This window comes from Rhinolophus hipposideros (genome assembly GCF_964194185.1).
Source record: "Rhinolophus hipposideros genome assembly, chromosome: 8".
Taxonomy (NCBI): Eukaryota; Metazoa; Chordata; class Mammalia; order Chiroptera; family Rhinolophidae; genus Rhinolophus; species Rhinolophus hipposideros.
Genome location: NC_138054.1, coordinates 46,537,819 through 46,563,525, shown reverse-complemented (window position 1 = coordinate 46,563,525; position 25,707 = coordinate 46,537,819). Strand labels below are relative to the sequence as shown.

At 36.5% G+C, this 25,707-nt stretch overlaps 1 protein-coding gene across 1 annotated transcript in view; it reads left to right on the top strand.

Annotated features, from left to right (window-relative positions):
- IL23R (interleukin 23 receptor) overlaps nt 1-25,707 on the top strand; it is a gene marked incomplete at both ends in the record, with an annotated part of 52,425 nt that overhangs the window by 2,054 nt on the left and 24,664 nt on the right. The window contains 4 exons of the mRNA XM_081056105.1: nt 5,864-5,987; nt 15,370-15,530; nt 19,485-19,630; nt 25,430-25,586. Of these exons, the coding sequence (XP_080912231.1) occupies nt 5,864-5,987; nt 15,370-15,530; nt 19,485-19,630; nt 25,430-25,586 (588 nt within the window). The remainder of the gene's footprint in view (nt 1-5,863; nt 5,988-15,369; nt 15,531-19,484; nt 19,631-25,429; nt 25,587-25,707) is intronic.

Sequence of the window (25,707 nt, the reverse complement as noted above, 5' to 3'; positions counted from 1 at the left end):
CCGAGCTTGCCAGCCACCATCTTCTCGCTAGCCCCCATTTTTTTTGCTAGCGTAGCCACAGCCGTTATATTAGTGGCCAATGGCTTATGGGTTACAGCTGACGGCCAACTAGCCACAGCTGCTGGCCATCTGATCACAGTTGATGGCCATTTACTACCCGAGCCAGCACCTTTCTATGTGAGGCCGAGAGCCTGGAAACTGTTTTTTGGGGCTTTGTCCCCACAGTGACCTTAGGTGAGTTGCTTAACCAATCTGAGCCTCAATTCCATATCTGTAAAATGAGGCAAATTATACTGACTGTGGTAAGCACTCCATTTTAATAATTTATTTTAAATCATATTATACGCTTGAAAGTACAATGCCAATATGCCTAAATGCCTTAAAAATGCTAAAAAATATGCCTTAAAAATGCATCCTTTGGCTAATACATGGGAAATTCTGATACAATTCCCTGCTTCTCATCCCACTGCCCCAACTGTGAATCATTGTGTTTATTCCTGTAATAAAGAAAAAATTTATCAAGTTAATCTTAAAAATATTTGTTAAATTCAATTTGTGCACACAGCATTCTGAAGATTTTGAAGTTAGAGTGATACGGGCTGATTTGTATAATTATAAACTTAATTCTTGGTTCTACTACTAAGAAGAATAGATCAGTAAGTTCAGCATTGTTTTATCCCATATATTCATTCTTTATGGCATCTGGGCTCATTTTTAGTGAAAGATAGAGGTCTTTGAGTCCTTGCCACGCTCCCTTCCTCCACGCTTTATGAGAATCAAACCTGAGCTCTTCTTCCTCACCTCCAGACCTTACCTAGCCTGAGCCAGACCTCCTGGCCCCTAGAGTACATGCTTGAAAACCAGGTTTCTTTGTTCTAAAACAAGGCCATTGTCCTACTTAACTCTGGGCCTTTGATCTTGCACGATTTGCGAAAGAGAAAAATATGTGAGGTAGCAGAGGTGAACTGAGGAAGAAAAGTATGTAGTAGAAAAGAAAGTAGTAAGTTTTGGAGTCAAAGAATGAGGTTGGCAAATGTATGCCTTAAACAAATAATAACATGACAAACTTGCCCTGAATTGCAGGAATTGAAACCATAGGCACCTTATCTGATGTATGAGGACTCCTTACCTTGTCCACATCCTCGGGAAATATAAATAACCCTTGATGCGTCAACGCTTTAGTATTGATTCTTTGGGGGGGTTGTTGAGATAATATACAATTTCTTCGGAAGGCAATAAAGCAACTTCCACAGTTATAGGGAAAGGTTAATTTCCAATTTAAGCAAGAGGAAAAAAGGAGGAAAAAGAAGTATGGCCTCCTTTCCCGTGTTGCAGTTTGGGTGATAGATTACGACCAACAGCTCTCCAAGGTTGGCTAAGGGCCTCTGCCCCCAAACACGACAGGTGATGGTTAGGATCAAAGAATGGCCTTGGCTCGCCTTCTATAGCCATGTAACAGAAGCACTTATTCTCTGCAAATGGCCACTTAGAAAGAACATCACTCTTTACATTATTTACTCTGTGAGTTGTAACTTCTTACATAGACCTCTAGTTATGAGTGTGAAATTGCAACTGTCAGGTAAAAATTTACTCAAACTCCTAGGTTCAAGAAACCCTGTGTTCTTGCGTTCTGCATTCTTAGCGAACAAAACTTCCTATTTAAGTAGGTCAAAAAAAAAAAAGGTTTTTGAGGGTTTTTGTGGTACTCTAGAAATCACATTGCTTTCGCTGGATCCCTTTGATCACAGGATATTTGTCCTCTGAACTTTACTATGTCAATTTATCGTTACTGTTTTTTTAAAAAAAAATGATTATGCGTATATTTTTAGACTGGAGACAAGTCATAAAAGAGAGAAGATAAATGAGTCATAGCTTTCCCTGAAAAGATATCCAAATATATTTAAAATGTTCTGTACTTAAATGTGTAATGTGTGAAATACAAACTATTATTATCACAACTTTCATTTTTAGCCATAACTTTAAACACTTCTTAGATTCCTATCTGTGATTAATGCACACTGATTATGGGAAGTTTGTTCTATCAGAATAACACCAAGCATGGAATAAAACACTATAAGATGTCTTTAAGCATTTTAAATCACCAAATTAAAATAAACCATATATGGCACAGTCCTATTTCCACTTAATCATTTATTTAAAAGTTTAAATATCTTTGACTAAAACTTTAGCCATCTTGATCTTTACTTATCTCAATGAGAGCCGAATTGTTATCCAATATTCATCTTTAACACTGCTATTAAGTATCATTACTGGCACAATTAGGCTTATCCGTTCTCTCCTTGGGTAAGGAATTAACAGAGTGATCTTTGCCAGAAGCATGGGGTCTCTCTTCATTTTAAGTCTTCTTATTATCATTTTATTAATCAAGCCAATCAATTCATGAAATACACTTTCCTGAGAGATTGCTATGCACCAAAAATGTGTTAAATGCTAGAAATTCAAAGAAGAAGCAATCACAGAGTTTGTCTTCAAGAAGCTCTTAGTAGAAAATGATCCTTGGCCAGACTCTGAATTAATAAGAAACCTGGCCTGTGATTAATGGTTCAATAATAGGGGAGGGAAAGAGCAAAAACTTAAGCCTCATCCTTGCATATTTCAGGGTAGTCTCTTGTATCTGGCTGTACAGCAGGTGTTCATCCTGCTTTGAATAACCTGCCAATGAAATCTAACAACAATCTGGTGCTACACTAATAACTATACTCATACTCCCATCTTTACATAGCTTCACATTAATTTTACAAATATTGTGTTTATTTGCATGTGTGTATATAATCCATTTTATCTTTCACAAAGTTAATTAACCACCAAATAGTTATAACATGGAGCATTTACTTTATATAGAATGTTATGGAATAACATATCCCAAAAGACTGACAGATGTCTTTCATGATGGCTCAATCAATGATACTGTCTCTCTGAAAACAGGAAAATAACGACTTCAGCACAATCACTGTAGTCATTGAGGGACCATAACTCAATCAATATTCAAAATGACTTAAATTTATGTTTCCACAGCTACCTTCTTTAAGGTGCAAATAAAATTTAAAGATTTCTTTACCCTACTTGGCATCTTGTTTTCCCCATTACAACTTAACGTTACAACTTACCAAAATGTTTTAAAGTACTTTAGTGTATTCTTTCTGTTAGAAAATATTTGTAATTATAAAATCAATAAATACATTTATTGTAGAGTTTATACAATTGTATAAATTACATTTAATGTATAGTTTTTTTAAAAAAATAGACCAGCAAAAAGAAATATCCATCATCTCTATAATGCCATAATCTCACCACTAACAGAATCCCTCTTTAATAATTTTGAATATGTCTTTCAAGTTTCTCTCTCTCTCTCTCTCTCCTCTTAAAAGACACCACTATACTAATTTTACAGTCTGTTTTTCTCACTTTATCATATGGCCATTACTTACTAAGCTAATTAAACATATTTCTAGCGTCTTTCAAAGGCCAGATACTTAAATTGTATTCTACAACTTTGTTTTGAGATGTATTTTCGGAGTGGTTTATAATTTATTTAACCTAATTTTGGGGTACTTTGTTTCCTTTTTTTTTTCATTATTATGAACAATACTTTAAGAGGCACATCTTTTTAGCCAAGTATTTTTGTATATCTATGAACATTTCATTAAGGATCTATTCCTAGATGTAACATTGCTGGGTTGCAAGATAGATGTAAAATATCTGTGTTGCAGCTTTTAAAGGTTGTGATATGTAAAGTGTTCTCCATAAAGGCTGTACCAATTTGCACTCCCACCAGAAGTGTGTTACAGGATTTTCATGAGTCCATTCCGACATTGCAGATTACCATTTTTCAAAATCCTTGCCAATTTGATAACTCAAAATTATATCTATTATTGTTTCAATTTGCAATGAGGTTAAGTGTTTTCATATTTTTATTTCTTATTTTACAAGTTATATTTTTGGTAGGTGATTTACAGGTGAAGAGCAGGAGTATATTTAGATTTAAGATAAATCTTTGGGTATAACTTCAGATTCACAAATGTCTGCACTTTTATTTTTTACGAGCTCTCCTTCTTCTATTTGTCCGGTCATTCTCTGAGTAGTCTAGTTTCCCGGACAGGATTGCACATATAGACACAAACTGAGAAAGCACACCTGAAAAGTAAGTATATGATTAGTATTCAATATTTCCATACTTCTTTTTTAACCTTGATCTTGGTAATTTATTATTAGATGATGTAACTGAAAATTCCAGGTGCTGTTCCGTAGTTGGTGAGGTTTCTCAGGCTTCACAGCCCCCAAGGGCTCAAACAATGTCATCAGAACTCTCTGATCTTTTCCCATCTCTTGGGTTTTCTTTTCCCCTGTGTTGGCTTCATTCTTAAATAGACTGTTTCACTCTGACAGCAAGATGGCCACCAGCAACTCACCACTCAAACCGAGATAGCAATTTCAGGAGGTTAGAAAGTGCCTCTTTTACCATGGCTCCTGAAAAAGTAGCTTGGAGAATTCTGATTGGTTCATCTTAAGTCGTGTTCATTCCCAAGGGAAATACTCGATTAGTCAGCCTAGGTCAAGGGCACACTTCTGTGTGGAACCTAGTGATTGACAGCCCTTGGAGCAGGGGTAAAGAGGGGATCAGGTTAGGAGTGAGGGAGATGTCAGTTCTGAAAAGGGAAAGATGCTAGCAGACAGAAACCAACAATGCTCTCCATAATATGGCCACTCAGAGAAAGTGGTGAGGATGTGTGGGGGAGGAAGAAAGAGAGAACCTTGAAATAGAATTCTGTAACTACCAAAATGTTTACAAATCCTTTTTTGTTTTTCACTATGGTAAAATAGACACAATATGAAATGTACCATTTAACCATTCTTAAGTGTACAGTTCTGTGGCATTAAGTACATTCACACTGCTGTGTAACCATCACCATCACCCACCTCTAGAACTCTTCATCTTGTGGAACTGAAACTCTGTATCCATTAAACAATTCGCCTTCCTCCCTGCCCTCACCCCCAACCCTGCAACCAACATTTGTCTGTATGAGTTTGACTATTCTAGATACGTCCCATAAGTGAAATCATACAGTATTTGTCCTTTTGTGTCTGACTCATTTTACTTACCATAAGGTTCATCTGTGTTGTAGCATATGTCACAAGTTCCTTTCTTTTTAAGGTTGAATACTACTCCATTGTAAGTATGAACATAAACTTTTAAAGTGAGTAGTGGAATAGGTCCCCGAGCACAAGACAGTTTTCCAGAGTAGTAGAAAAAATACTTTGGAGAACACTTTCACAGGAACCAAAAGGCACAAAGGTTTCAAGAAGGGAGTGATCAAAATACTAAGTGCCGCAGAGGTTGAGGTCAATACTGACTACATAGAGATCATAGGGTTTGTTGATTAGAAAGTCATTAACTACCTTAGCAACAGTGGTTTTGGTGGAATTGTGGGGACAAATCTTGATTTTTTGAGGTTCAAGAGGAAATGGGAGATGAAGAAAAAGACCAATATAATGGATTCTTTAAAAAAAAAAAAAAAAAAAAAAAAGCTTGGCTGTTAAGAAAAGCAGAAAGATACAGTAGAAGCTGAGGGGAGAGACCTTGAGGGGAAGGGGATTGTTTTGTTTTGTTTTGAACGGGAGGAATTTGATTATAGTATTAACCCCAAAGGAGGGGAGAATATAGTAAAATATACAAAGGAGAGGATCAATGTTTGATGGCAGAGTGGGTTGTAAGAGGAAGTGGTAGGGATGGAGTGAGAAACACTGAGTGGAGATTGAGCCAATTTCCCAGATAAAATGGAAACTACTTTATAAAGAACTCTGTGCTTCTATGGTGGCTCCTAAGTGATACATTTTGTTGCAGATCCACCAGATGTCCCTGACGAGGTAACCTGTGTCATTTATGAATATTCAGGCAACATGACTTGTACCTGGAATACCGGGAAGCCCACCTACATAGACACAAAGTATGTGGTGTATGTGAAAAGGTAGGTTCCTCCCTCAGCATGGTGAAATGAGCAACCCCACCGCAGTTCAGGCAGGGCTCTACCTCCAGCAGGGACCCAAGAAACCAGCCTCTAACATTAAATACGCACTCCCATTATCCCCAATTCCCTAATTATGATCTGGGAAGTTACCAAATCCTTTGGGGCCATTAATATTTTCATCCCGTGGTGCAAGGTGTTCGATAATCTTTCCAACCCTTTTATTCATTGGCAGGGGCCTAATGGTGCTACAGCACCACACAGCTTTAGGAGGACCTTTCCTTTCCTCAGATCTATCACCACACAGCTTTAGGAGGACCTTTCCTTTCCTCAGATCTATCGCCTTCTTCTATCGCCTTCTAGGGTTTAGGCAACTTACTCAATCTCTCCAACTTGCATTCTCTTTACTTTAAAGTAGGCCTAACACAGAACCTACTGCACAGGTTTGTTCTAATTATTTAAGAGGAATTTGGCTTTTAAAGTAGACATCGCAGTGCCAGGTCCATAGTAAGCACTAAATTCATGAAATCTGTTATTATTAACAATGACTCCAAAACTTGAATTTGGTGTCTATGTAGGCTGACCAACTTTCCTGGTTTGCTTGAGTCTAAGAGAGTTCCTGGGACATAGTTTTAAAACTGAAAGTGATAATTGAATGAAAATAACCACTTTCTACTTAGGGTTGAGGAGGCTTTTGTAGAAAGGATATTTTGTTATGCTCTAGCAACACCCAGACTGCAGGAGCCAAGATGACCATGCAGCCAAAATCTCTCAAGTTTTATGCTTAAAGATAAGTGGTTGATCATAAAAGTTATATTACCTCATACCAAATTAAATTGGGGGGAAAATATGTTTAATTGCTACTATTCAGAAACTGCAAAATAGGAAGAGGTTCCCTTCCTCAATCTACGTAGTTCAAATTTTTCTATGTTATATTTAAATTGTATCTATGTATGTCAGTCTATTTTGGACTCCTCTACTAGTGTTAAAGATGGAAAGACAATTATCAATTTGAAAAAAGTTGTGGGCAAACTGGGATAAGTTGGTTACCCTATCAATATTTCTTTTGTTTATTTATTTATTTTTAATTTTTCAATTACAGTTGGCATTAAATATCATATTAGTTTCAGGTGGGCAGTAATTTTTGTTTTGTTTTGTTCAATGCTGTAGGGCTTGAGCCTAGAATGCCTGGCATATAGTAAGTGCTCAATAAATATTTTTTGAGCGATTGTTCTAACTGATAACAAGAAATAGACATTTCCTGCATTTTCCCTTCACAGTCTAGTTAAGTAACAATAAAAGGTCATATATATTACATTTTTTTCACTGTTTCTCCTGAAATCCGACAATAAATTATAGCCCAAATCAGACAAACCTAACTCAAAATCTGAATTAATGCAGTACAGATTAATGGATCTTATCATATTTTAAAGAGGACATGAAAGATTAGCATAAAACAATGAATGCTCTACTCTAAAAAATTCCAGGAATGAGCTCCTATAAGCACAGATAAACATGTTCATCTTACAATTAAAAACACACCCAGGAATTGAAAAAAATTAGAGAAGAGAACGTCAATTTTTCTAACTAGCAAAAAGGTCTTTCTTCCAAGGAAAAAAATTTATTATTACTTATAATAAATTTTGTGGTTCACGTAGTATCAGATTTAAAAAGGCTCTTCTAGATCCTGGGTTCTTCATGTATTTTCCTCTTTGGCAGATAGGTAGAGCTCAACATTTGCTAGGTTTCACTTCCATCTCACGTGGTTCTATTTTCCAGTAAAATCACATATACTGACAGGCATTTTACCTCAGCCCTCCCACTTGTTTCACTCGTGGCAGAAGTGTAGAGTTCCCTCTATGGCAGCATAGGGGTCATCAAGGCTTCCTTCTGGTGCTGGGTTGAAGTTATAAAGTAGAGGAATTGTGTCTGTATTGCTTCAGGAACTTTCTTTCTCCCCAGTACCTTTGTAGTGATCCCACCAGCAGAGGTGTATGGCCATTTACACACCCTCCTGTACCCTTCTGTACTCTTATGAATTCTGTTAATAAGCACCTACCTGCTGTTGTCCCAATACGCTCAACAGCTTCCTGTAAATATATTCTTTCTTTACCTTGGAAGCTCTTTTATATCTGGCATAGTGCCTTCTATTCAATAAATACTTGTTAAATGAAAATGAATGAATGATGGTGGCCCTTCATTCCATTCTATTCAAGTCACCTTAGCAAATATTTATTTAGCATTTTGTCTTCTTGGCACCATTGTAAACTCTACAGATTAAAAAAAGAAATAGACACCATCTCTGTGATGAAAAGCTCATAAATTTTTTAGAGTAACACCAAATAAAATCTCTCCTGAACTGCCGCTACCACGTATCTAGCATCTTACTCAATATTTCCTCTTAGAAATCCAAAAGGTAACTCAAAGTTAGCATTTTCAAAGTCAAACACCCAGTCCCCTTTCCCCAGACGTGCGTTCCCCTTCTCAGTAAATGGCAACTCCATCCTTTGCACTATTCAGGTCAAAATCACCTCCCAGATTCTTCTCTACAAATGATCAGCAAAACCGACTGGATCTAGCTTTAAATTTTTCAGGCACCATAAAAAACCAACAGGGCAATTATTTTTAGAGGAGCTATACTTAAGACCCACTAAAATCAATTGCCTATTGTGCCAGTTCATTAGGTCTGTTGGTTTTGCCCCATCTTTTTCATATGCATATTCCTAACAACCCGAAAGAGTTCTTAGATAGGATTTCAAATATTTTAAGGCTCTGATGTTATGTTTCAGTAATGATTTTAGGTTTCAATGAGCAGTTCACATTTTTAAATCTCTTTCCTCACTAATTCTGCACCTGTTCTCGGAATGCTAACTGTGGCTGGAGACAAACATAAACTTACTTGACTGATAATACTTTATATACATGACCACTAATCCCAGAGAGCTACCCAGTAGTCCCAGTCCATTTCACTGGCCAAGTCACTCCACCAGTAAGCCAGATAATTATTTCACTACTTTTTCTCTCATTGCTGGTCTCCAACATCATTTTTCCCTCCTCATTCTCTAGTGATTACCTGCTTCCTCTTTCTCTGAGAAAATAAGAGCAATGAGAAATACCACAACCTCTCTCATCTACTGATGCATTGACATCTGTATCCACATACTTGCTCTTCTCTTCTACTACTGTGGATGAACTACCATTGCCCTGAGGCCAACTCTCCACTTGTGTACCAGATGGCACCCTTCCTGCCTGTTGGAAGACACTGCTCCCACAGTGTTCCTCTCTTTCTTCTGCATCATCACCTTTTCTCTCTTTAGGGGACAATTCCCATCAGCTTTCAAACATCCTATAGTATCTGCCCTCTTGAAAAATAAAACCCTCTCTTGGTCTCTGCCCTCTACTACCTTATTTCTCTGGTCCTCTTTATGGCAAAAGTCCTCCAAAAAGTTATCTGTATTCTGTCTCTGCTTCCTCTCTTCTCATCCTCTTTGTAATCTAGTTTAGTCAAGTTTTTGCCCTCCACTGAAACAGTGTCACTAATGACTTCCCCATTGCCAAATCCAGTGGCTTATTCTTAGACCTTATTTTCCTTATTAAGAGCATTTACTATCAGGAGCATTTAATTTTGCTTTTCGATGCCTTCTTTTGGCTTCCAGGATATCACCTCCTTTTGGTTCTCCTCCTCTCTTTCTAGGTGGTTTTTCTCAGTTCCTTTGGGTGATTCCTCTTCATTTCCAGTAAAGTAATAGGTCCCCCAGAGCACTATCCTAGAATCTCTTATTATCTCTTATCTACACTCATTACCTAAAAGCTCTCATCCAAATCTAAGGTATAAAACTCCCTAAGTTATATATCTCCAGTCCAGACATCTCTCCTGAACTGTAGCTACCATGTACGTAGCATCTTACTTAACATTCCCTCTTAGAAATCCAAAAGGTAACTCAAAGTTAACAGTTTCAAAATCAAACACCCAGTCTCCTCTCCCCAGACTTCTCAGTAAATGGCAACTCCTTCCTTTGCACTATTCAGGTCAAAATCACTGGCCTCCTCCTGGATTCTTCTCTGCATATGATCAGCAAAACCGACTGGATCTAACTCTTTTTTTTTTTTTTTTGAATGTCTTTTCCTTTCAAGTCATAAACTAAAAGTCACTTTCATGTGCGTTTTAATTAATTTATGTAAACTGCCCATTACTTCTCTTGATTAAGGCAAAACCCAAAGCCAGTCAAGAACAAGTGTAGGGGGTGACAATGGTAATCATCTTAACAATAATCCACAGCCTTCAGACCAACTCGATTGGATCTAACTTTAAAATTTGACCCCTTCGCACTACCTACATAGTAATCCTGGTCCAGGCCATATCATCTCTCATCTGAGTTAGTACAAGAACTTCCTAACTCGTGCCCTCGCCTCCACCTTTGCCCTCCTATGGTTCATTAGTTATTCACAAATAGCCAGACTAATTCTTTTCACATAGATCAGATGCACATCAGATCATGTCACTCCTCTGCTCAAAACCTCCCATTTCACTCCGTCAAAACCAGAGTCCTTCAGCTGCCCTGTGTGAGCTTAAGATGCGTTCTACATGTCTCCCTCCTCCATAACCCTCTGATCTCTTCTCTAATCCCTTTCTGTCTGCTTTACTCCAAAAACCTCACTCATCTCCTTACTATTCTTTAAACAGGACAAGCAAAGTCCTGACTCAGGGCCTTTGCCATTGCCTAGAAGGCTCTTCATCCAGAAGCCAGGAGACTTGATTGTTTATGGCTCTAATGTCACCTTCTCAGATAAGCCTTCCCCACCTCCCTAAAACATAAAATCCTCTCACCTACTTCTAGCATTTCCCAACCCCTTTTTGCTTTATTTTTCTTCTGGACATGTATCACCACAGGACATACTATATATTTATTTGTTTCTAGCAGAATGTATGCTCCACGAAGGTTGGGACTTTGTCTGTTTTGTTCATTGTTGTAGCCCCAGTGCCTAAAGTAGTGCTTGGAACATAGTGGGTATTAAGTAAATATTGTTGAATGAGTGATTAATAAATGGAAGACACTATTCACCATTATCACCATAAATTGGCAGTGTTTATTGAAAATCTGTTAACTGTAACTAGAGTGAGATGCATAGGAAACTTCAGAGAATATATACATCATGCTGACTCCTTTCAACAAATAATCTGTTGTGTATGAATCAGCACATAAATATAGAAATAGGAAATTCAAAAACTTTGTAATACAGTTTTATGTAAAAATAGTCCCAATGTATATAGTCAGTCATTATTGTTGGATTCTTCACCTAAAATAGTGCTTTGTGGTCTAGGTGCTAATGAAAGGGTAGGCTTTAAAAGCAGAATTAAATTACCTAGTAACTATGGTTAATGTCGGTTTGAGAATACATTTTCCTTTTGACTTGTGGTCTCAATATGTGCGGTAAAAGAATTAGCCACAAATCAATTAAGAACATGCATGTGGTTTTTCTCTAACTGGAAAATATTCAAAGGTGCCCTACTTACACATAGTTGCCATTTCCACATTTTAATTCTTATTTAGCATGAGGTTAGCATACCTTTTAACAAATTCTCTGCTAATATATTTGTATTCCACCTTATTTCAGAAAGAAGATTTGGCAACTGTGTAAACACTTGAATTTAATGGCATGATTTGACTTCAGATACAAGCAACATAAACTTTCCCTTGTGGAAATATAACAATTTTTAAAGTTTCATTTTTATTTTTTAGCATGTGTAAAAGTCATGTTACAAACACCTTTTAATTCATAATAATAATTGTTTTTTCATAAGCCATTTATTATGTGTGAAGCCACCTGCTCCATGCTTTCTTATTTCATTTATCCATTTATTTCATTTACCCACGATAACAATGATGCGATTATTTCTGTTTTACAGAGAAGGTGACAATCGAGCCATGGAGTAAGTCACTGGCTCCAAGTCCCACAATTTATCAAGGGGAGTTTGAACCTGAGCCTGGCTCTAAAACCCAAGCCCTGTGTTTTTCATCACCATGATAAGTCTTTCTTGCCCTCTCATGGTGTTCATAATGATCTCCCTGCTGGTGAGAGGAAAGAGGCAGCACCAGAAAATATGCACTGAGAGTTAAACACCTGAGCAGAAGTAGGGTAGCTGTGGCTACCTGCATGCTATGTACCCCCTTCACCCTCTACCCACCCACCCTTGTCAGCCTCAGAGAGATTTCTTAATTGCCTGCTGAGGTTACCCTGCTCTGGTAGTGGCAATAAGTTTAAAAAGTAAAAATATCGTTTCTATAGTATTTTTATTTATAAATGCATTTATTATTTGGTAGTGTAAGGCTGGTTCCTCTTTTCCTCCCTGGAGTTCTGTGTCTTAGCAAGCATGTCATTCTGGATTTCAAAGAAATCTAAGTGGCTGGCAAGTTATAATCCTGGCTGGGATTCCATGGGCTGGAGAAATTCGGGAGTTGCTGTGTAGACACACAGTAGTAACAGGACACAAAGTGAAGCCCTAGGGATAAAATGCCAGTGATTTTTTAAACTGTTTCTTCCCCACAAAACCTATCAAATCAGTCCCCTAAGACAGAGAGCAGTTGATGATATTAGATAAAGAAATTAGGCCGGTGCTTGCCTCAGCAGCACAAATACTGTAATTAAGACAGTGCAGAGAAGATGGACATGACCCTTGATCAAAGATGACGTGCAAATTTGTAAAGCATTCAATTTGTTAAATATCAGAATGTAGAATATCTGTATCAAGTTCGGTTTCACAATGCAGTACAACTAACTAGGATTCTTTAAGGAATATACCCAACCAACAGTATAGAGGTAGAAACTACACCATGACCACAGCTATCAAAACAGGGAGAAAATATAAGATAAAAAAATATTTTTAATAATGCTTCACCTTCAGTGGTCAACTCTTAAGAGCAATGAAGAGAAAGTTGTTAAAAAATGGTAAACTGATGATCAGAAAAGGCAGCATGCCATTGACAAGACTGGAGTAACTGGCAACAAGTGCTGATCTGCACAGAAAGATAATTTAGTTGGAAAGGTGCTATAGTTCTGGTCTCAGGCTATGTTCAAATGCAGCTACCAGGGAAAGCGCAGATATGTGGTAGCCCCACGTGTGGAATAGCAATTGAAGCCTGGAAGATGAGTTAGCCGAGGGAAAGAACTAAGCGAAAACCAAGTGCGAAGGGCTGACCCTCAATATGGTGGGGTAAGAGGAGTAGCGGGGGAACCCAGGCGGAGGGTTGGAGGAGGAAAGATGTCACTAAGCAGGTGTGAAAAAGAAATGTAGGATCTCTCACTCAGAAAATACGACAGGGCCCGGTAGCCAAGGGAAGTAAGAGTTTGAGGAATTAAGAGGAACAGATGTTAAAAAGAGGATTCTGAGGACTCACCTTGGGAAGGACGCCATTTTAGAAGAGTAGTTTCATGAAAAGTGAAGCTAGAAATCACAAGGGCTTAAAGAACAAGTTGAAATGGTAACTTGGATATAGTAACAAAGGACATGGAACAACTGACTGAGAAGCTTAAAAAAAGGAAATAAGAAGAGTTGGTAGTTCAAAAGGTACAAGAAGTACAAACTTAGTGAAGTCCAGTGAAAACACTTTCATGTTATGAATGGATCTGATTATACATAATGGTGTCTAAGAGTTTGAGGGGGGCTTATATTTATCTCTGCGTATTTCCCTCCTGAGTTCTAAACCACCTGAGAGAAACCAGAGGCAGCCGCTGAAATACAAAACTATTTAAATTTTAATTAATGTTAAATATTTATTGAAATATTTAATTAATTTTAAATACTTTATAATATTTACTACTGATGAAGCTTCATAATGGAGAGCATGGCTTTGGTACGTGGCAACAGTAAACTATCTAACATTTATCCTCTCAGAATAAACAGACTTATTGCCCTCATCCTCAATCATATCCAGCTGCAGGTCCCCACATGGGGGACTCACTCATCTAAATCTTATAGCATATTAGAGGAGCAGACTAGAACAGGTCATCTCTCTGGTCTTCTTGACTCCTGAGGGAAAAAGAAGGAGGAAGGGAATGAGTTTCATATGCCCAATTCTTCTTGAGTAGAATCACCTCTACTTTCAAGAGGGAAGAGTGAGCAAGGGGCAGGGCAAGAGGAGGGAGATTTAAGGACAGTCTCTCTTCACAGAAAGGAGACTATAGGGGAAGAAACATTCTCCAGTACTCTCCTTTCCACTTCTCGCAACCCCCAACTCCGTAAAATACTGTGGAATAGAAATTTTTAAAAGACTTAAAAGAGAGGCTCAAACTTTGTGTTCAAAGCCAATGTCAATCAATAAAACTTGAAGTTTTAGCCTTAACAAATAACATTTAAAATTTTACTAAGTTTAATTGGCAGATTAGAGATCCTCAATCATTTAATGGTAAAAACACAGATAAATATAATTTGAAGTGATAATTTAATAGCTCTCTCTCTCTCTCTTTCTCTCTTTCTCTCTCTCTCTCTCATTCCAAACTGGGTCTCTCCCCTCTATCTTCTCCATCCTCTTCAGCAATAAGAGACTTCCTTTCCCCTCATCCAATCAGCCACCAGTTCCAGTCAGTTTTATTCTCAAAATCAACAGCAGGTCTTTTTGACCTGGTCTGCTCTACTTCAAGTTATTTCTTGCACTTTCATGCTCCAGAGTACTGAATTTGTTGAACTTTTTCAAAAATGGCTTGTCATTTCATTTGTTTCAGAACATGCTGGGTTTTTTGCTACCTGGAAGCTGAGTCTTTCCCTACCCCATCCAGCTCTCTCACCCCATCATCACCCCCCACCCCATTCTTACCCCTCACCCTACATCTGGTAGAAATGTCTGACTCACAGCCCTTGCACTGAACCCCTATGCAATACTCCTTCCCAGAATGTGCTCATTTATTTCAAGCTATGTCTAGAGATGACTTATTCAATAGGCAGAGAAGTGCCCAGGGCCCACAATACTTTCAGGAGTCCACAGAATGTTTAATTTCATTTAAAATCAGAAGGAAAAAATGAATTAAGTCGAAGAAAATGTTTTAATATGTAATATTAATATATTTGCTTTTATAACAATGGTTGTAAAATATCATCTCTAAAAATGTATGCATGTATATATATATAAACATAAACACACCCATACACATATGTAATATTTTATTTTCTTAATAGGAGTTGATGAAGATAAAATTGCTTAGTGCCATGAAAGTCATACTGTGGCCTTAGACAGTTTTGACTTCCTTTTTTAAAATTCTCAAAATAAAGTCAAGTTTGATTCATTCTTCAGCATATGTTGCATTCTCAACGCAGGCTAAAAAAAATTGAGGAATAATTAATTGAAGCCAAAAAAACTGGTGATTATAATCTTTTTTTTTTCTTTTTAAGTTTAGAGACAGAAGAAGAACAACAATTTCTCACCTCAAATTATGTTAACATCTCCATTGATTCATTACAAGGAGGCAAGAAGTATTTGGTTTGGGTCCAAGCTGCAAATGTACTAGGCATGGAGAAGTCAAAACAACTGCAAATTCATCTGGATGATATAGGTAAAGACTATGAAATTCTATAATGTCTTTACAAATAAACAACTAATTCATGCTGACCTACTAAATAAAGTCTAGATCTGAAAAGAGTTCCCAAAAGTTCCTGTAGATCATGATTTAAAAAAACCAAATGAAACAAGAATCACCCATAATTTCTCCATGGGTGTATGTGTCTTTAAAAATATTTACTGATAACTTTTTATGTTCAGGCATTGTTCTAAGTGCTAGGAGGAGTAAGATATTTAAGGTACCTGCTGCCCTAAATATCTCGTGATCCACCAGAGAAGATGGAAAGAAATAAGGATTTGAATAAAGTGCTATGAGTCTTATGTTGTGAAAAGTACAGCATATTAAAGAATTCTTCTGTATACACTATTGTGGAAGTTATGTTTTTGTTTTTATTTTGAAAAGTTTTACAAGATACATAGAAAATTTTAGAGAATTATATAGACATCTCTATGTTTACCAGCCCAATTTAACAAATGTTAACATTTTTTCTTCAAATATTTTTAGATCTTGCCTTTTTAACTTACAACATAGAATAAATATTTCTATTAATTTAATCTACAATCTTATTTTTAATAAATGTCTTTAATCACTTATCACTGGAAATTTAGACTGTTCAAATTTTCACCTTTATAAACTATACTTGAACAACCTTTTGGCTAAAGTTTTGCTTGTAGTTGGTTTCTTCCTTAAGATTTATTCCAAAAAGTAATTCGGCCTTTTACAATTTGAGCCTTTTACAACTACATCCCAGCCCTAAAGCCAGAGTTCAGCCAAAGAGTACCAAGTGTGAATCACCCTCTATTGGGAGATTCTTTTGCCAATTATTCCTGTTTTTATCACAGTAGTCCGCCCTTATCCATGGTTCCATTTTATGTGATTTCAGTTATGCTTGGTCAACCATGGTCCAAAAATATTAAATGGAAAATTCCAGAATTAAAAAATTCATAAGTTTTAAATTGTGTGCCCCTCTAAGTAGTGTGATGAAATCTCCAGCCATCCTGTTACCTTCTGCCTGGATTGTGAATCATCCCTTTGTCCCAAGTTTCCACCTGTTATGTAATAAGCGACTACTGTAGCAGTATTGCAGTGCATGTGTTCGAGTAACCATGATTTTACTTAATAATGACCCTAAAGAACAAGAGTAGTGATGCTAGTAATTTGGATATGCCAAAGACAAGCCATAAAGTACTTCCTTTTAGTGAAAACGTGAGTACAACACAATAAAATATTGTGAGAAAAAAAGAGAGAGGAGAGCGCGCACATCTACATAACTTTTATTACAGTATATTGTTATAACTGTTCTATTTTATTATTAGTTTTTGCTATTAATCTCTTACTGTCCCTAATTACAAGTTAAAATGTATCATAGATATGTATGTACAGGAAAAAACACAATATACATAGGGTTCAGTACTATCCGTGGTTTCAGGAATCCACTGGGGGTCTTGGAACCTATCCCCCACAGATAAGAGGGGACGGCTGTGTTAAGGATTATTTCAGCAGGCTAACATTTCTATAGCACTTTCTTTAGTGCTAACTGCTTTTTCATACATTATCTTCTTTAACCCTCACGACAGCCTTATTTTGTAGAAGAAATTATAATGTAGACATGAGGAAACAGAGGTTAAACAGCGTTAAGAAAGTTGAGATTGGAGAACTAGGGAGCCTCTAATTCCAACATCCTCAACTCCTATCCTCGGTTTTTATTTAAAAGCATATTGCAATGTGTCTGACAACTTTCCTGCTGACTAATGATCTAGGGGATGTGATGTCATCTTTGGGATATAGCATGGGTATCTTTGGGGGATCACTAGGATCTTTGATTAGAACTATTATCTCAACTTCTGCCTTGGCTAAACTCAACTATCTCAACTAACAGGATAGGTCTAAAAATCTGTCCTTATGCTCTGAATATTAGATTTGAAAACAAACACTGCTGACGGTTGTGATGTAAAATAATTCCATTGTGTTGTATATTATTGGAGTTGTCATTCTCTTGACCATGATCTATACATTTTTGTAAATTTACATTTTGAGGTAGGATTCCACAACATGCCTTTTTCTTAAAAAAGATTCCCTTCAATGGATTAATGATGTTTAAAGGCTATCATGTCCAGTATCATTTTGGCAATGTCATTTTTAGGAACTAAATTATTATTAGTAGTATTACTGTGATTATTATCATTGTGATCTTATTATGATCTTAACATTATCACCCTCATTTTTGAACATCCCAGACAACATGTATATCACATTAAATTCTGGAAACAGCTACACATGGTACCGTGTCCATTTTACAGGAAATAATTTGTTCAAGGTCACATGGCTAGTAAAGAGAACAGCTCAAACAAACTACAAAATACATGTTCAAGTACATGTTATATAACATATATTTATTTGAAAAAAGTAAGCTCATAAACCTACAGGCTTAGCTCTCTACTGCATTGATTTGCTCTGTTCTAAGACTCTGTCTTAAACCTGACTTACTGTGATCTGCATTTCTCATAAGACTAAACAGACTTTTGGTTCCTCCCCAGAAAATTTCTTTCTGCAAAAGGGTCTCAGAATGCTTGTGCTGCTATACCAGTGTTAGGCCAAACTCAGACATGGGAGACAGGAGGGTGTGAATAATTTATAGCTTTGTGGGGGCTTAATTGGCTCCAAGTGGTTTCAGAACCCCCAAGGGGGCCCACTTCTCTGAATCTAGAAATCTCTGAATACTGATTCTTTTTACAAGAAGCTTATACTAGCTAAAGGAAATCAACTATGGGATTCAGATGATAAAACTTCAGTGTAGTAAGCTCTTTAATTAGATTAATTCCACTACTATTACTTCTGGCCTGTGCTAGGTTTAGCCCAAGGATCTTATTCTAAAACTGTGCGACTAGAGAGCAAATCTTTAATATTTATATTTATCTATAAATCATATACCTGTGAACATAATTTTAGATACTAGTTATTGATAATAAAACAATAATTTTCCCAAAGAATACTTTATACATTTAGAATAAATGAAAACTAATTCATAAGAATATTAAACTGCAAAATGGTCCCTGAAAAACACATATACAAGCTCTTGAGTTCTTTGCTAAATAACAAATGCAGCAAACTCATAGGTTTTTATTGTTCTAATCATGCATACAGGAGAAATGGAAAGTGCCAATGATTCTATTCTATTCGGGTAGAACAAACTTTAAACAAGCAACAATAAACTCTCAATTATTCATACAGGTTAGAAATATAGAGATTCCTGCTACACTATTACTCCTAGTAAAAAAAAAAAGAACTAGTAAGATAACCGATCAGAATTTCACTTCCTTTTTGAAAGTTATTATCATAGAATATAGAAATAATTGGAAAAATCTTAAGGTCTTGTGAAACTTGCTTTGTTCAAATCATACTTTCAAGTACAGATTTGTTTTAATGGAGAATAAAACAAGTTAGCAATAAATATAAATATTCATACAAATGTCCCTATAATACCAGAGAATAAAAATAATATTATTGTAAGAGGTCTCAATTTAACATCTTATCAAATCAAATTCTCTGAACTAAATTTAGGATGCAAAACATCATCTCTTCCTAAACAGATGCAGGGAAAAAGAGCTATCTCCTTTATTTCTTTCTTCCACTCCTTTGTTAATACGTTCAGGCATTTCATTAGTTAAGATTATAAGGAGTTGGGAGGTGGGGGGAAAGATAAGACTAATAGAGCTCATTAAAAAAAAATGGAGAACAGGCTGAATAAAATTTTACTTAATAATCACAAATTTCTCCTACATAATAGATTAGAAAACAAGAAAAAAAATCATTAATTGTTAATTAGATCATGGAATTGTTTTTTTAGTACTTTGAGTTTTAACATGTCTATAGATTGATGAAAAGATACACATTTCTCCCAGGCAAGTTTTAAATTGCTGGGTTTTGTTTTGTTTTGTTTTTTTCTAGTGATACCTTCTGCATCCATTATTTCCAGAGCTGAGGATATAAATACTACAGTGCCCAAGACCATAATTTATTGGAATAGTCAAACAACTATTGAAAAGCTTTCCTGTGAAATGAGATACAAGGCTACAACAAACCAAACCTGGACTGTAAGCTAATTTTCACTATTCTTTAACATGTAAGCGAATGAAAGAAAAGCCAACCAACAGTCAGTGACCACAGTGGACTCATAATGATCTGTTTTACATGTTTTTATCTGATTCTTTGTGTGATATTCAAACCACTCTAGTTCTGATTACCATATGCTTTCAAACAGATGTTTTCTGAAAAGGTCCTCTTGCCTTTTGTAAATGCTAAATAGACCAATGTCCAGCTAAGAGAGATCCATCTACTTAGCTCCTTGTAATTCAGTATCTCCTAGGGTGAAATTTATACTTCTATGCTGAAATTTAATAGGCATCCAGAAAACTAAAAACTATTCAAAAAGAACTTCAGATTTATGGATGTTTCCTTTTAAATGAAAAAAATGTGCAATTCAAATGTAAGATTTGTTACTGGTATAGGCCCCAGTCTTAGATGAGTATAAGGTAAAAAGTGAATGTCTAGATAAACTAACCATCCTTAAATACCAATGGTAAGTTACCAAGTATCTTAGAAGCATAGTCACAAGGTTCATTAATAAAAATCATATCACATGACAGCAACAGTGAACATTAATAAAAACTCACTAATTTGAACTATAGGGGAACATTAGTCTAAGGAAAAAGTTCCAATATTAGGTATTTGAAAAGAAATGTCATTTTATTATTTTCAAGTACAATAAACTGCCATTTAATCAAAATAATTAAGGAATAGAGTTGTCTGGCTTTGCTTAATGAAGAGTTGTGTATTATGTATGATGGATACGTGGATAAAGTAGATGTAATATATATATGTATATATATGTATGTAATATATATGTATATATATATACACACACACACACAATGGAATATTATTCAGCAATAAAGAAAAATGGAATCTTACCAGTTGCAACAACATGGAAGGTATTATGCTAAGTGAAATAAGTCAGAGAAAGACAAACACCATATGATTTCACTTATAGGTGGAATCTAAAAAAGCTAAAGAAATGAATAAACAAAACAAAACAAAACAGAAACAGACCCATAGATATAGAGAAGTTGATGATAGCCAAAGGGGATAGGGTGGGAGATAGGTGAAAACAAAAGAAAGTCAGTCAGTCAGTTAGTTCGTTCGTTCGTTCTGGGTGAAGATGGTGGATTGAATACACTCATCAAAATAAAATAATAAAAGAAAAGAAAAACAATCCTCCTTTCCGGAACAAAGAGTTATACATCACGTGTGGAATTACCAGTTGTAGGGAGTTACATGAAATGATATGTATTTAACAGTAATCTTTGGAGATTAGTGTGACTCCAAAGGCTTCTACTACTTCAGCCTCATCATTCTGTACATCGGTTTTGCTGTACAGCAATGCGTTTGAAAAGTGTCAAGAATACAAGGGTAAAACAATACTGACTTCATGACATGCTCTAAAGATAACTCTTTAAAAATGAATCTCTGATGTCAACTTGTTTATTTACTCTTGTTCATTTAAACCAGAAATGTGAACTTTCCCGTTGTTTAGATTACACTTAGATTTGAGTCCTTGTGCTGCATCATTTGGTCAATACCCAAGGGATGACCCTGCTGAACTCCTTGATTAAATAATTATGGCCTCTGTGTGCACAGCAACCCATGCTTGAAGCCCGGGACAAGCAAGATCAACACAAAACAAAATCACAGCCAATCTTTTGCCTATGTGCAATTTAGGTAAATTTGAAAACAATCTAAATTAAATTCTTGAATCTTAGATTTTGAGTTAATAGAGTTTTGATCAAATTGGACACCTGGGGTCTCTGTGTAGTGTTTCAGTCATAGGATACTGAGAATGTAAAACTCCCTTATTTGGCATAAGTAGGAAGACGTAATCGGCTATAAGAATGTTTAGAGAATAGGAAAGAATTACATTATCTGTATCTCCGAATAGGTTTTCAGAAACCAACTGTTTTCTGGTTGAAGCTCTTATTCTCTGCTCCCCCTGGTGTTGTTACGTATGCCATTGTGAAACTTGGTAACTTAGAGGTAAATTTGAGCTCACTTTTCAAAAATTTCTCTTTATCAGCAGCAGGCAAATGAAGGAACTGAGAGAATATTTGTTGTCTCATTTAATTTTCCTAACAATCTTTTGTGATAGGTAGGGTCAACTCCATTATAAAATGGGCTTGAAAGAACTTAAGCCAGGTTCTCCAAACTTTACACTGTTAGTAACTAAGTCTCTCACAGATCTTTCATCACTTTGGGCATCCAAAAAATATTTGGAAAAGGAAAGAAGAGGTTTCAATCCAAAACCTGTATCCTATCCCTTCTACGATGATTCCTCCATATGCAACCACTCACACAGAAAAAGGTGAATTACTATTTGTACCCAGATGACCAAAGTCCAGTCAGCAATAGCCAAATGAAGCTTTGTGTTTTACATTTGCTACCCCATCCGTTTGGTCTGGGTTATGCATAAAGTATTGTCTTTGCCGCCACATTCAGAGACAGGAAGTTGGAGTCAAGAAAGTGGGAGGACACAAAGGACCACAGATTTGCTCCTCCACCTCAGCTCTGCCTCCATCAGATATTGCTGGAAGGAGGTTCTTTAGTTCAGAGTGGCAGGCCTTGTGGCTAAGTGCACAGACTCTAGATAAAGTTCAAAGCCTGGTTCTGCCACTTTCTAGCTGTGCAACCTTAGGCAAGTTCCTTATCTTCTCTGTGCCTCATGATTCCCATACCTGAAATAGGAATAAGATAAGCACCTACCTCAAATGGCTCTGGGGATGATCAAATGCTCTAAGGAGCTAGTCCGGAGCCAGGAATAGAGTTGATGTTCAGTGAATGCTGGCTGTTATTGTTAGTCTTCATCTTAACTTCCAGGCGAGCCGTGCTGCAGGCTTGGTAGAACAAAAGAAGCCCACCTGAAAATCAAAATTAATGCATTGAGGATGCTTTTCAGCCCCTTTTAGCTAAGCTGCATAAAGATGATCCTGCAAGGCTGACATTATGGGGAGAACATTTATCTACCTGTCGGTTATCTTCATGGACTATCTCCTTAGCATCTCAAACTTGTGTAAAAATCAAACTCACAATTCTGAGCAGCAATCTTTGCCCACTTCTGTGTACCTTATCTCAGAATCATACTTACATGATTACAAGTGTATTTCCTCATCCTTTAACTATGAGTCCCTGGAAAGCAGGGCTGTCCCATATTCATTTCTACATCTACGTTGATTCTGATGATGTCTGGTTCACAGAGATAATATTTGGAAACATTAGCTACTAGTATTATTATTTGCCTTTAATTATGCCCAACAGCAGTGACAGTAAGGTAGGGAAATACTCACTGTAAGTTCAAGTAAATGGATTAGTGGTGACTCATCTCTCTAACTAAGCAAGACCATGATATTGGCAAACTTTTTACTCAAGGGCCAAATAGTAAGCAATTTAGGCTTTGCAGGCCATAAGGTCTCTGTCCCAACTACTCAATTTTGCATTTGTAGCGTGAAAGCAGCATAGACAATAAATGAGTGGACATTGTTGCATTCCAGTAAAATTTTATTTTTGGACACTGAAATTTGAATTTTATGTAGTTCCCATACATCACAAAATAGTCTACTTTTGATTTTCTTCCAACCATTTAAAAAATGTAAAAACCATTCTTAGCTCATGGGCTGCACAAAACCAAGCATTCAGTCTGTTCCTGGAATGGCTAATGGAATAGTACAAAGATAGTAAAAGGTCAAATCCTTGGCCTTTACATTTCAAAAGTGTAAATGCTGGTATAAGAAGACTTGGAAGAACATGTAATTAGTCATGACTAAATTTCCCAATAATCACCCCTCTTCCCTCCTTCACCAAACACTAGATAAAGATTACGATAAAGATTATCTGAGCAGAGAGAGGGGAAACTGGCCAGGGGCAGGAGTAAGGGGGATGAATCAAATGAGTTTAGATACCGGTGGGGCACTGAGAAGGGCCCCTCACCCTGGGCCATGTCCCAGGTTGGGAGTCAGAGGAAGCTGAGATTACAGAACTCTCTGAGTAGGTCTGAGACTCTCCTCTCCACACAAAGGCTGCTCCCAGAAATTTAGATGTAACCCTAAGGAAAGAAGTACCTTGAACTGATAGAAATTAAGTTTCTATGCCCCCACCTTCATAATTGAGGGTCTAACTAGACATTAACTGTTTAAAAAATAAATTCATATTTCTTGCACTCAAAACCATATCCTTTCCATAGATACTCTATTAGGTCTAGCTCTCTCAATGTACATTTTAGCCTCTGAAAGTATCATCTTGAGGTATCATCTTGTGCTTGCAAGGCTCTAAGCAATCACCTGGCTTGCCTCATGGGAGAAACAACTCTGTGAATAGCTCTATAAAATTCTTCTTTTAAAAAGTTCAGAATTCTGGCTGTACTTGAGGGTATCATTTCTCTTCTTCAAGAGGACTTATCTATAAATGTAATGGCAAGAGACATATTGGAAAATAACAACTCCTTTCCAAGAGAAGTTAATGTGAAGCAGAGTACATTTGATAGTCAAACTTTTGGCACAAGTAAAATTTCTCCTGGATTCCAGGAGACCCCAGAGGCCGCCAGTCATATTTACATAGCAGAAAATTCCAAGGACCGTAGATAGAGATGTGGCTTCTGCAAAGTCTGAATGATATCTTTCATGGAGTATGACAACCCCAAAACAGGTATTTTCATGAATATTACATTTTCAGTGCATTACAAGTTTCATGAATATTACATTTTCAATGCATTACAAGTTTTATGTTAAGATTGGGTTTTAACAGAAGCATCCCTAAACGAAGTTGATACCCTGTTTTTAAAAAAAATCTTGATATTTTCAACTTTCTCTTTCATGAGTGTCTAGTAACTGTTTTCTCCCAGTTGCTGCATAAATGCATTTGTGGACATATTTTATGTTTACCTTTCAATCGTGTTTCACTTTTTTCAGTAAATCCCCTTATCACAACATACTAAAGGTGCTGTGTAAATGTCTTGATTTCTCTCTCCCATCTGAAGCAGCTTGTTTGGGGGTCATTTTTCATTGTTTTATAGCAGGTTGTAGAACCCCAGAAAATGATTAGTAAGTTTATATTTCAGCTATTTGCTTGCTTATCTTCCACTGGATTTTTCCAGTTCGACTTCTGTAAATGTTTTACATTTCATTCTCTCTCTCTCTCTCTCTCTCTCTCTCTCTCTCTCTCTCTCTCTCTCGTTCTCTTTCACATACACACACACACACACACACACACACACACACACATACAATAACAGGCCTTATAGAATCTGCATAAATCTGCAATAAGGACCAATTTAACAGATTAGCTTATGAGGGATTTTTTCTGAAAGTCATTAGCAAGTGAAATTATTTCATCATCCATGAATAATTATTGATCTAAATATCCAACTGCAGAGAGGGGAGAGAGAGAGAGAGAGAGAGAGAGAGAGAGAGAGAGAGAGAGAGAGAGAGAGAGAGAGAGAGATATGAAAAAGATGGGATTCAAACAATTGCTATTAGGTCCCCCAGTTCTCCCACCCCATTAAAATCAGTTATTTCAAAATTAAGAATATATTACATTTGGACTTTCTTGAGATTTAAAAGCTTGAGAGAGTTGTCAAACACAATGTGTATTTCATGTTCAATGTTAAATAACATGCATTTGATTATTTTTGGCCATGTTTTATATAAAGGATCCTATTCCTCTTTGTTTTCCCATGCTCTAAAAGAGTGCCTGAAACATAACCGGTGCGCTAGGCATTTCTGTTAAACAAAATAACTGTTTGTTTTAAAAGCACACTGTATCATTTCATTATTGCTATTCATCCATTTTAGGTTAAGGAATTTGACACGAATTTTACACATATGAGACAGTCAGCATTCTACTTGGAGCCAAACACTAAGTATGTATTTCAAGTGAGATGTCAAGCAACAGGTAAAAGCTACTGGCAGCCCTGGAGTTTACCCTTTGTTCATAAAACACCTGAAATAGGTGAGTGTATTTATATATTTAATCTCTTAGGCTTTTCTCTTGACCTCTCTCTTCTAATTACATATATTTTTTCTTCTGGACTTCATTCAAGATTGACAAAAGTATTCTAGGGCAGGTGGTA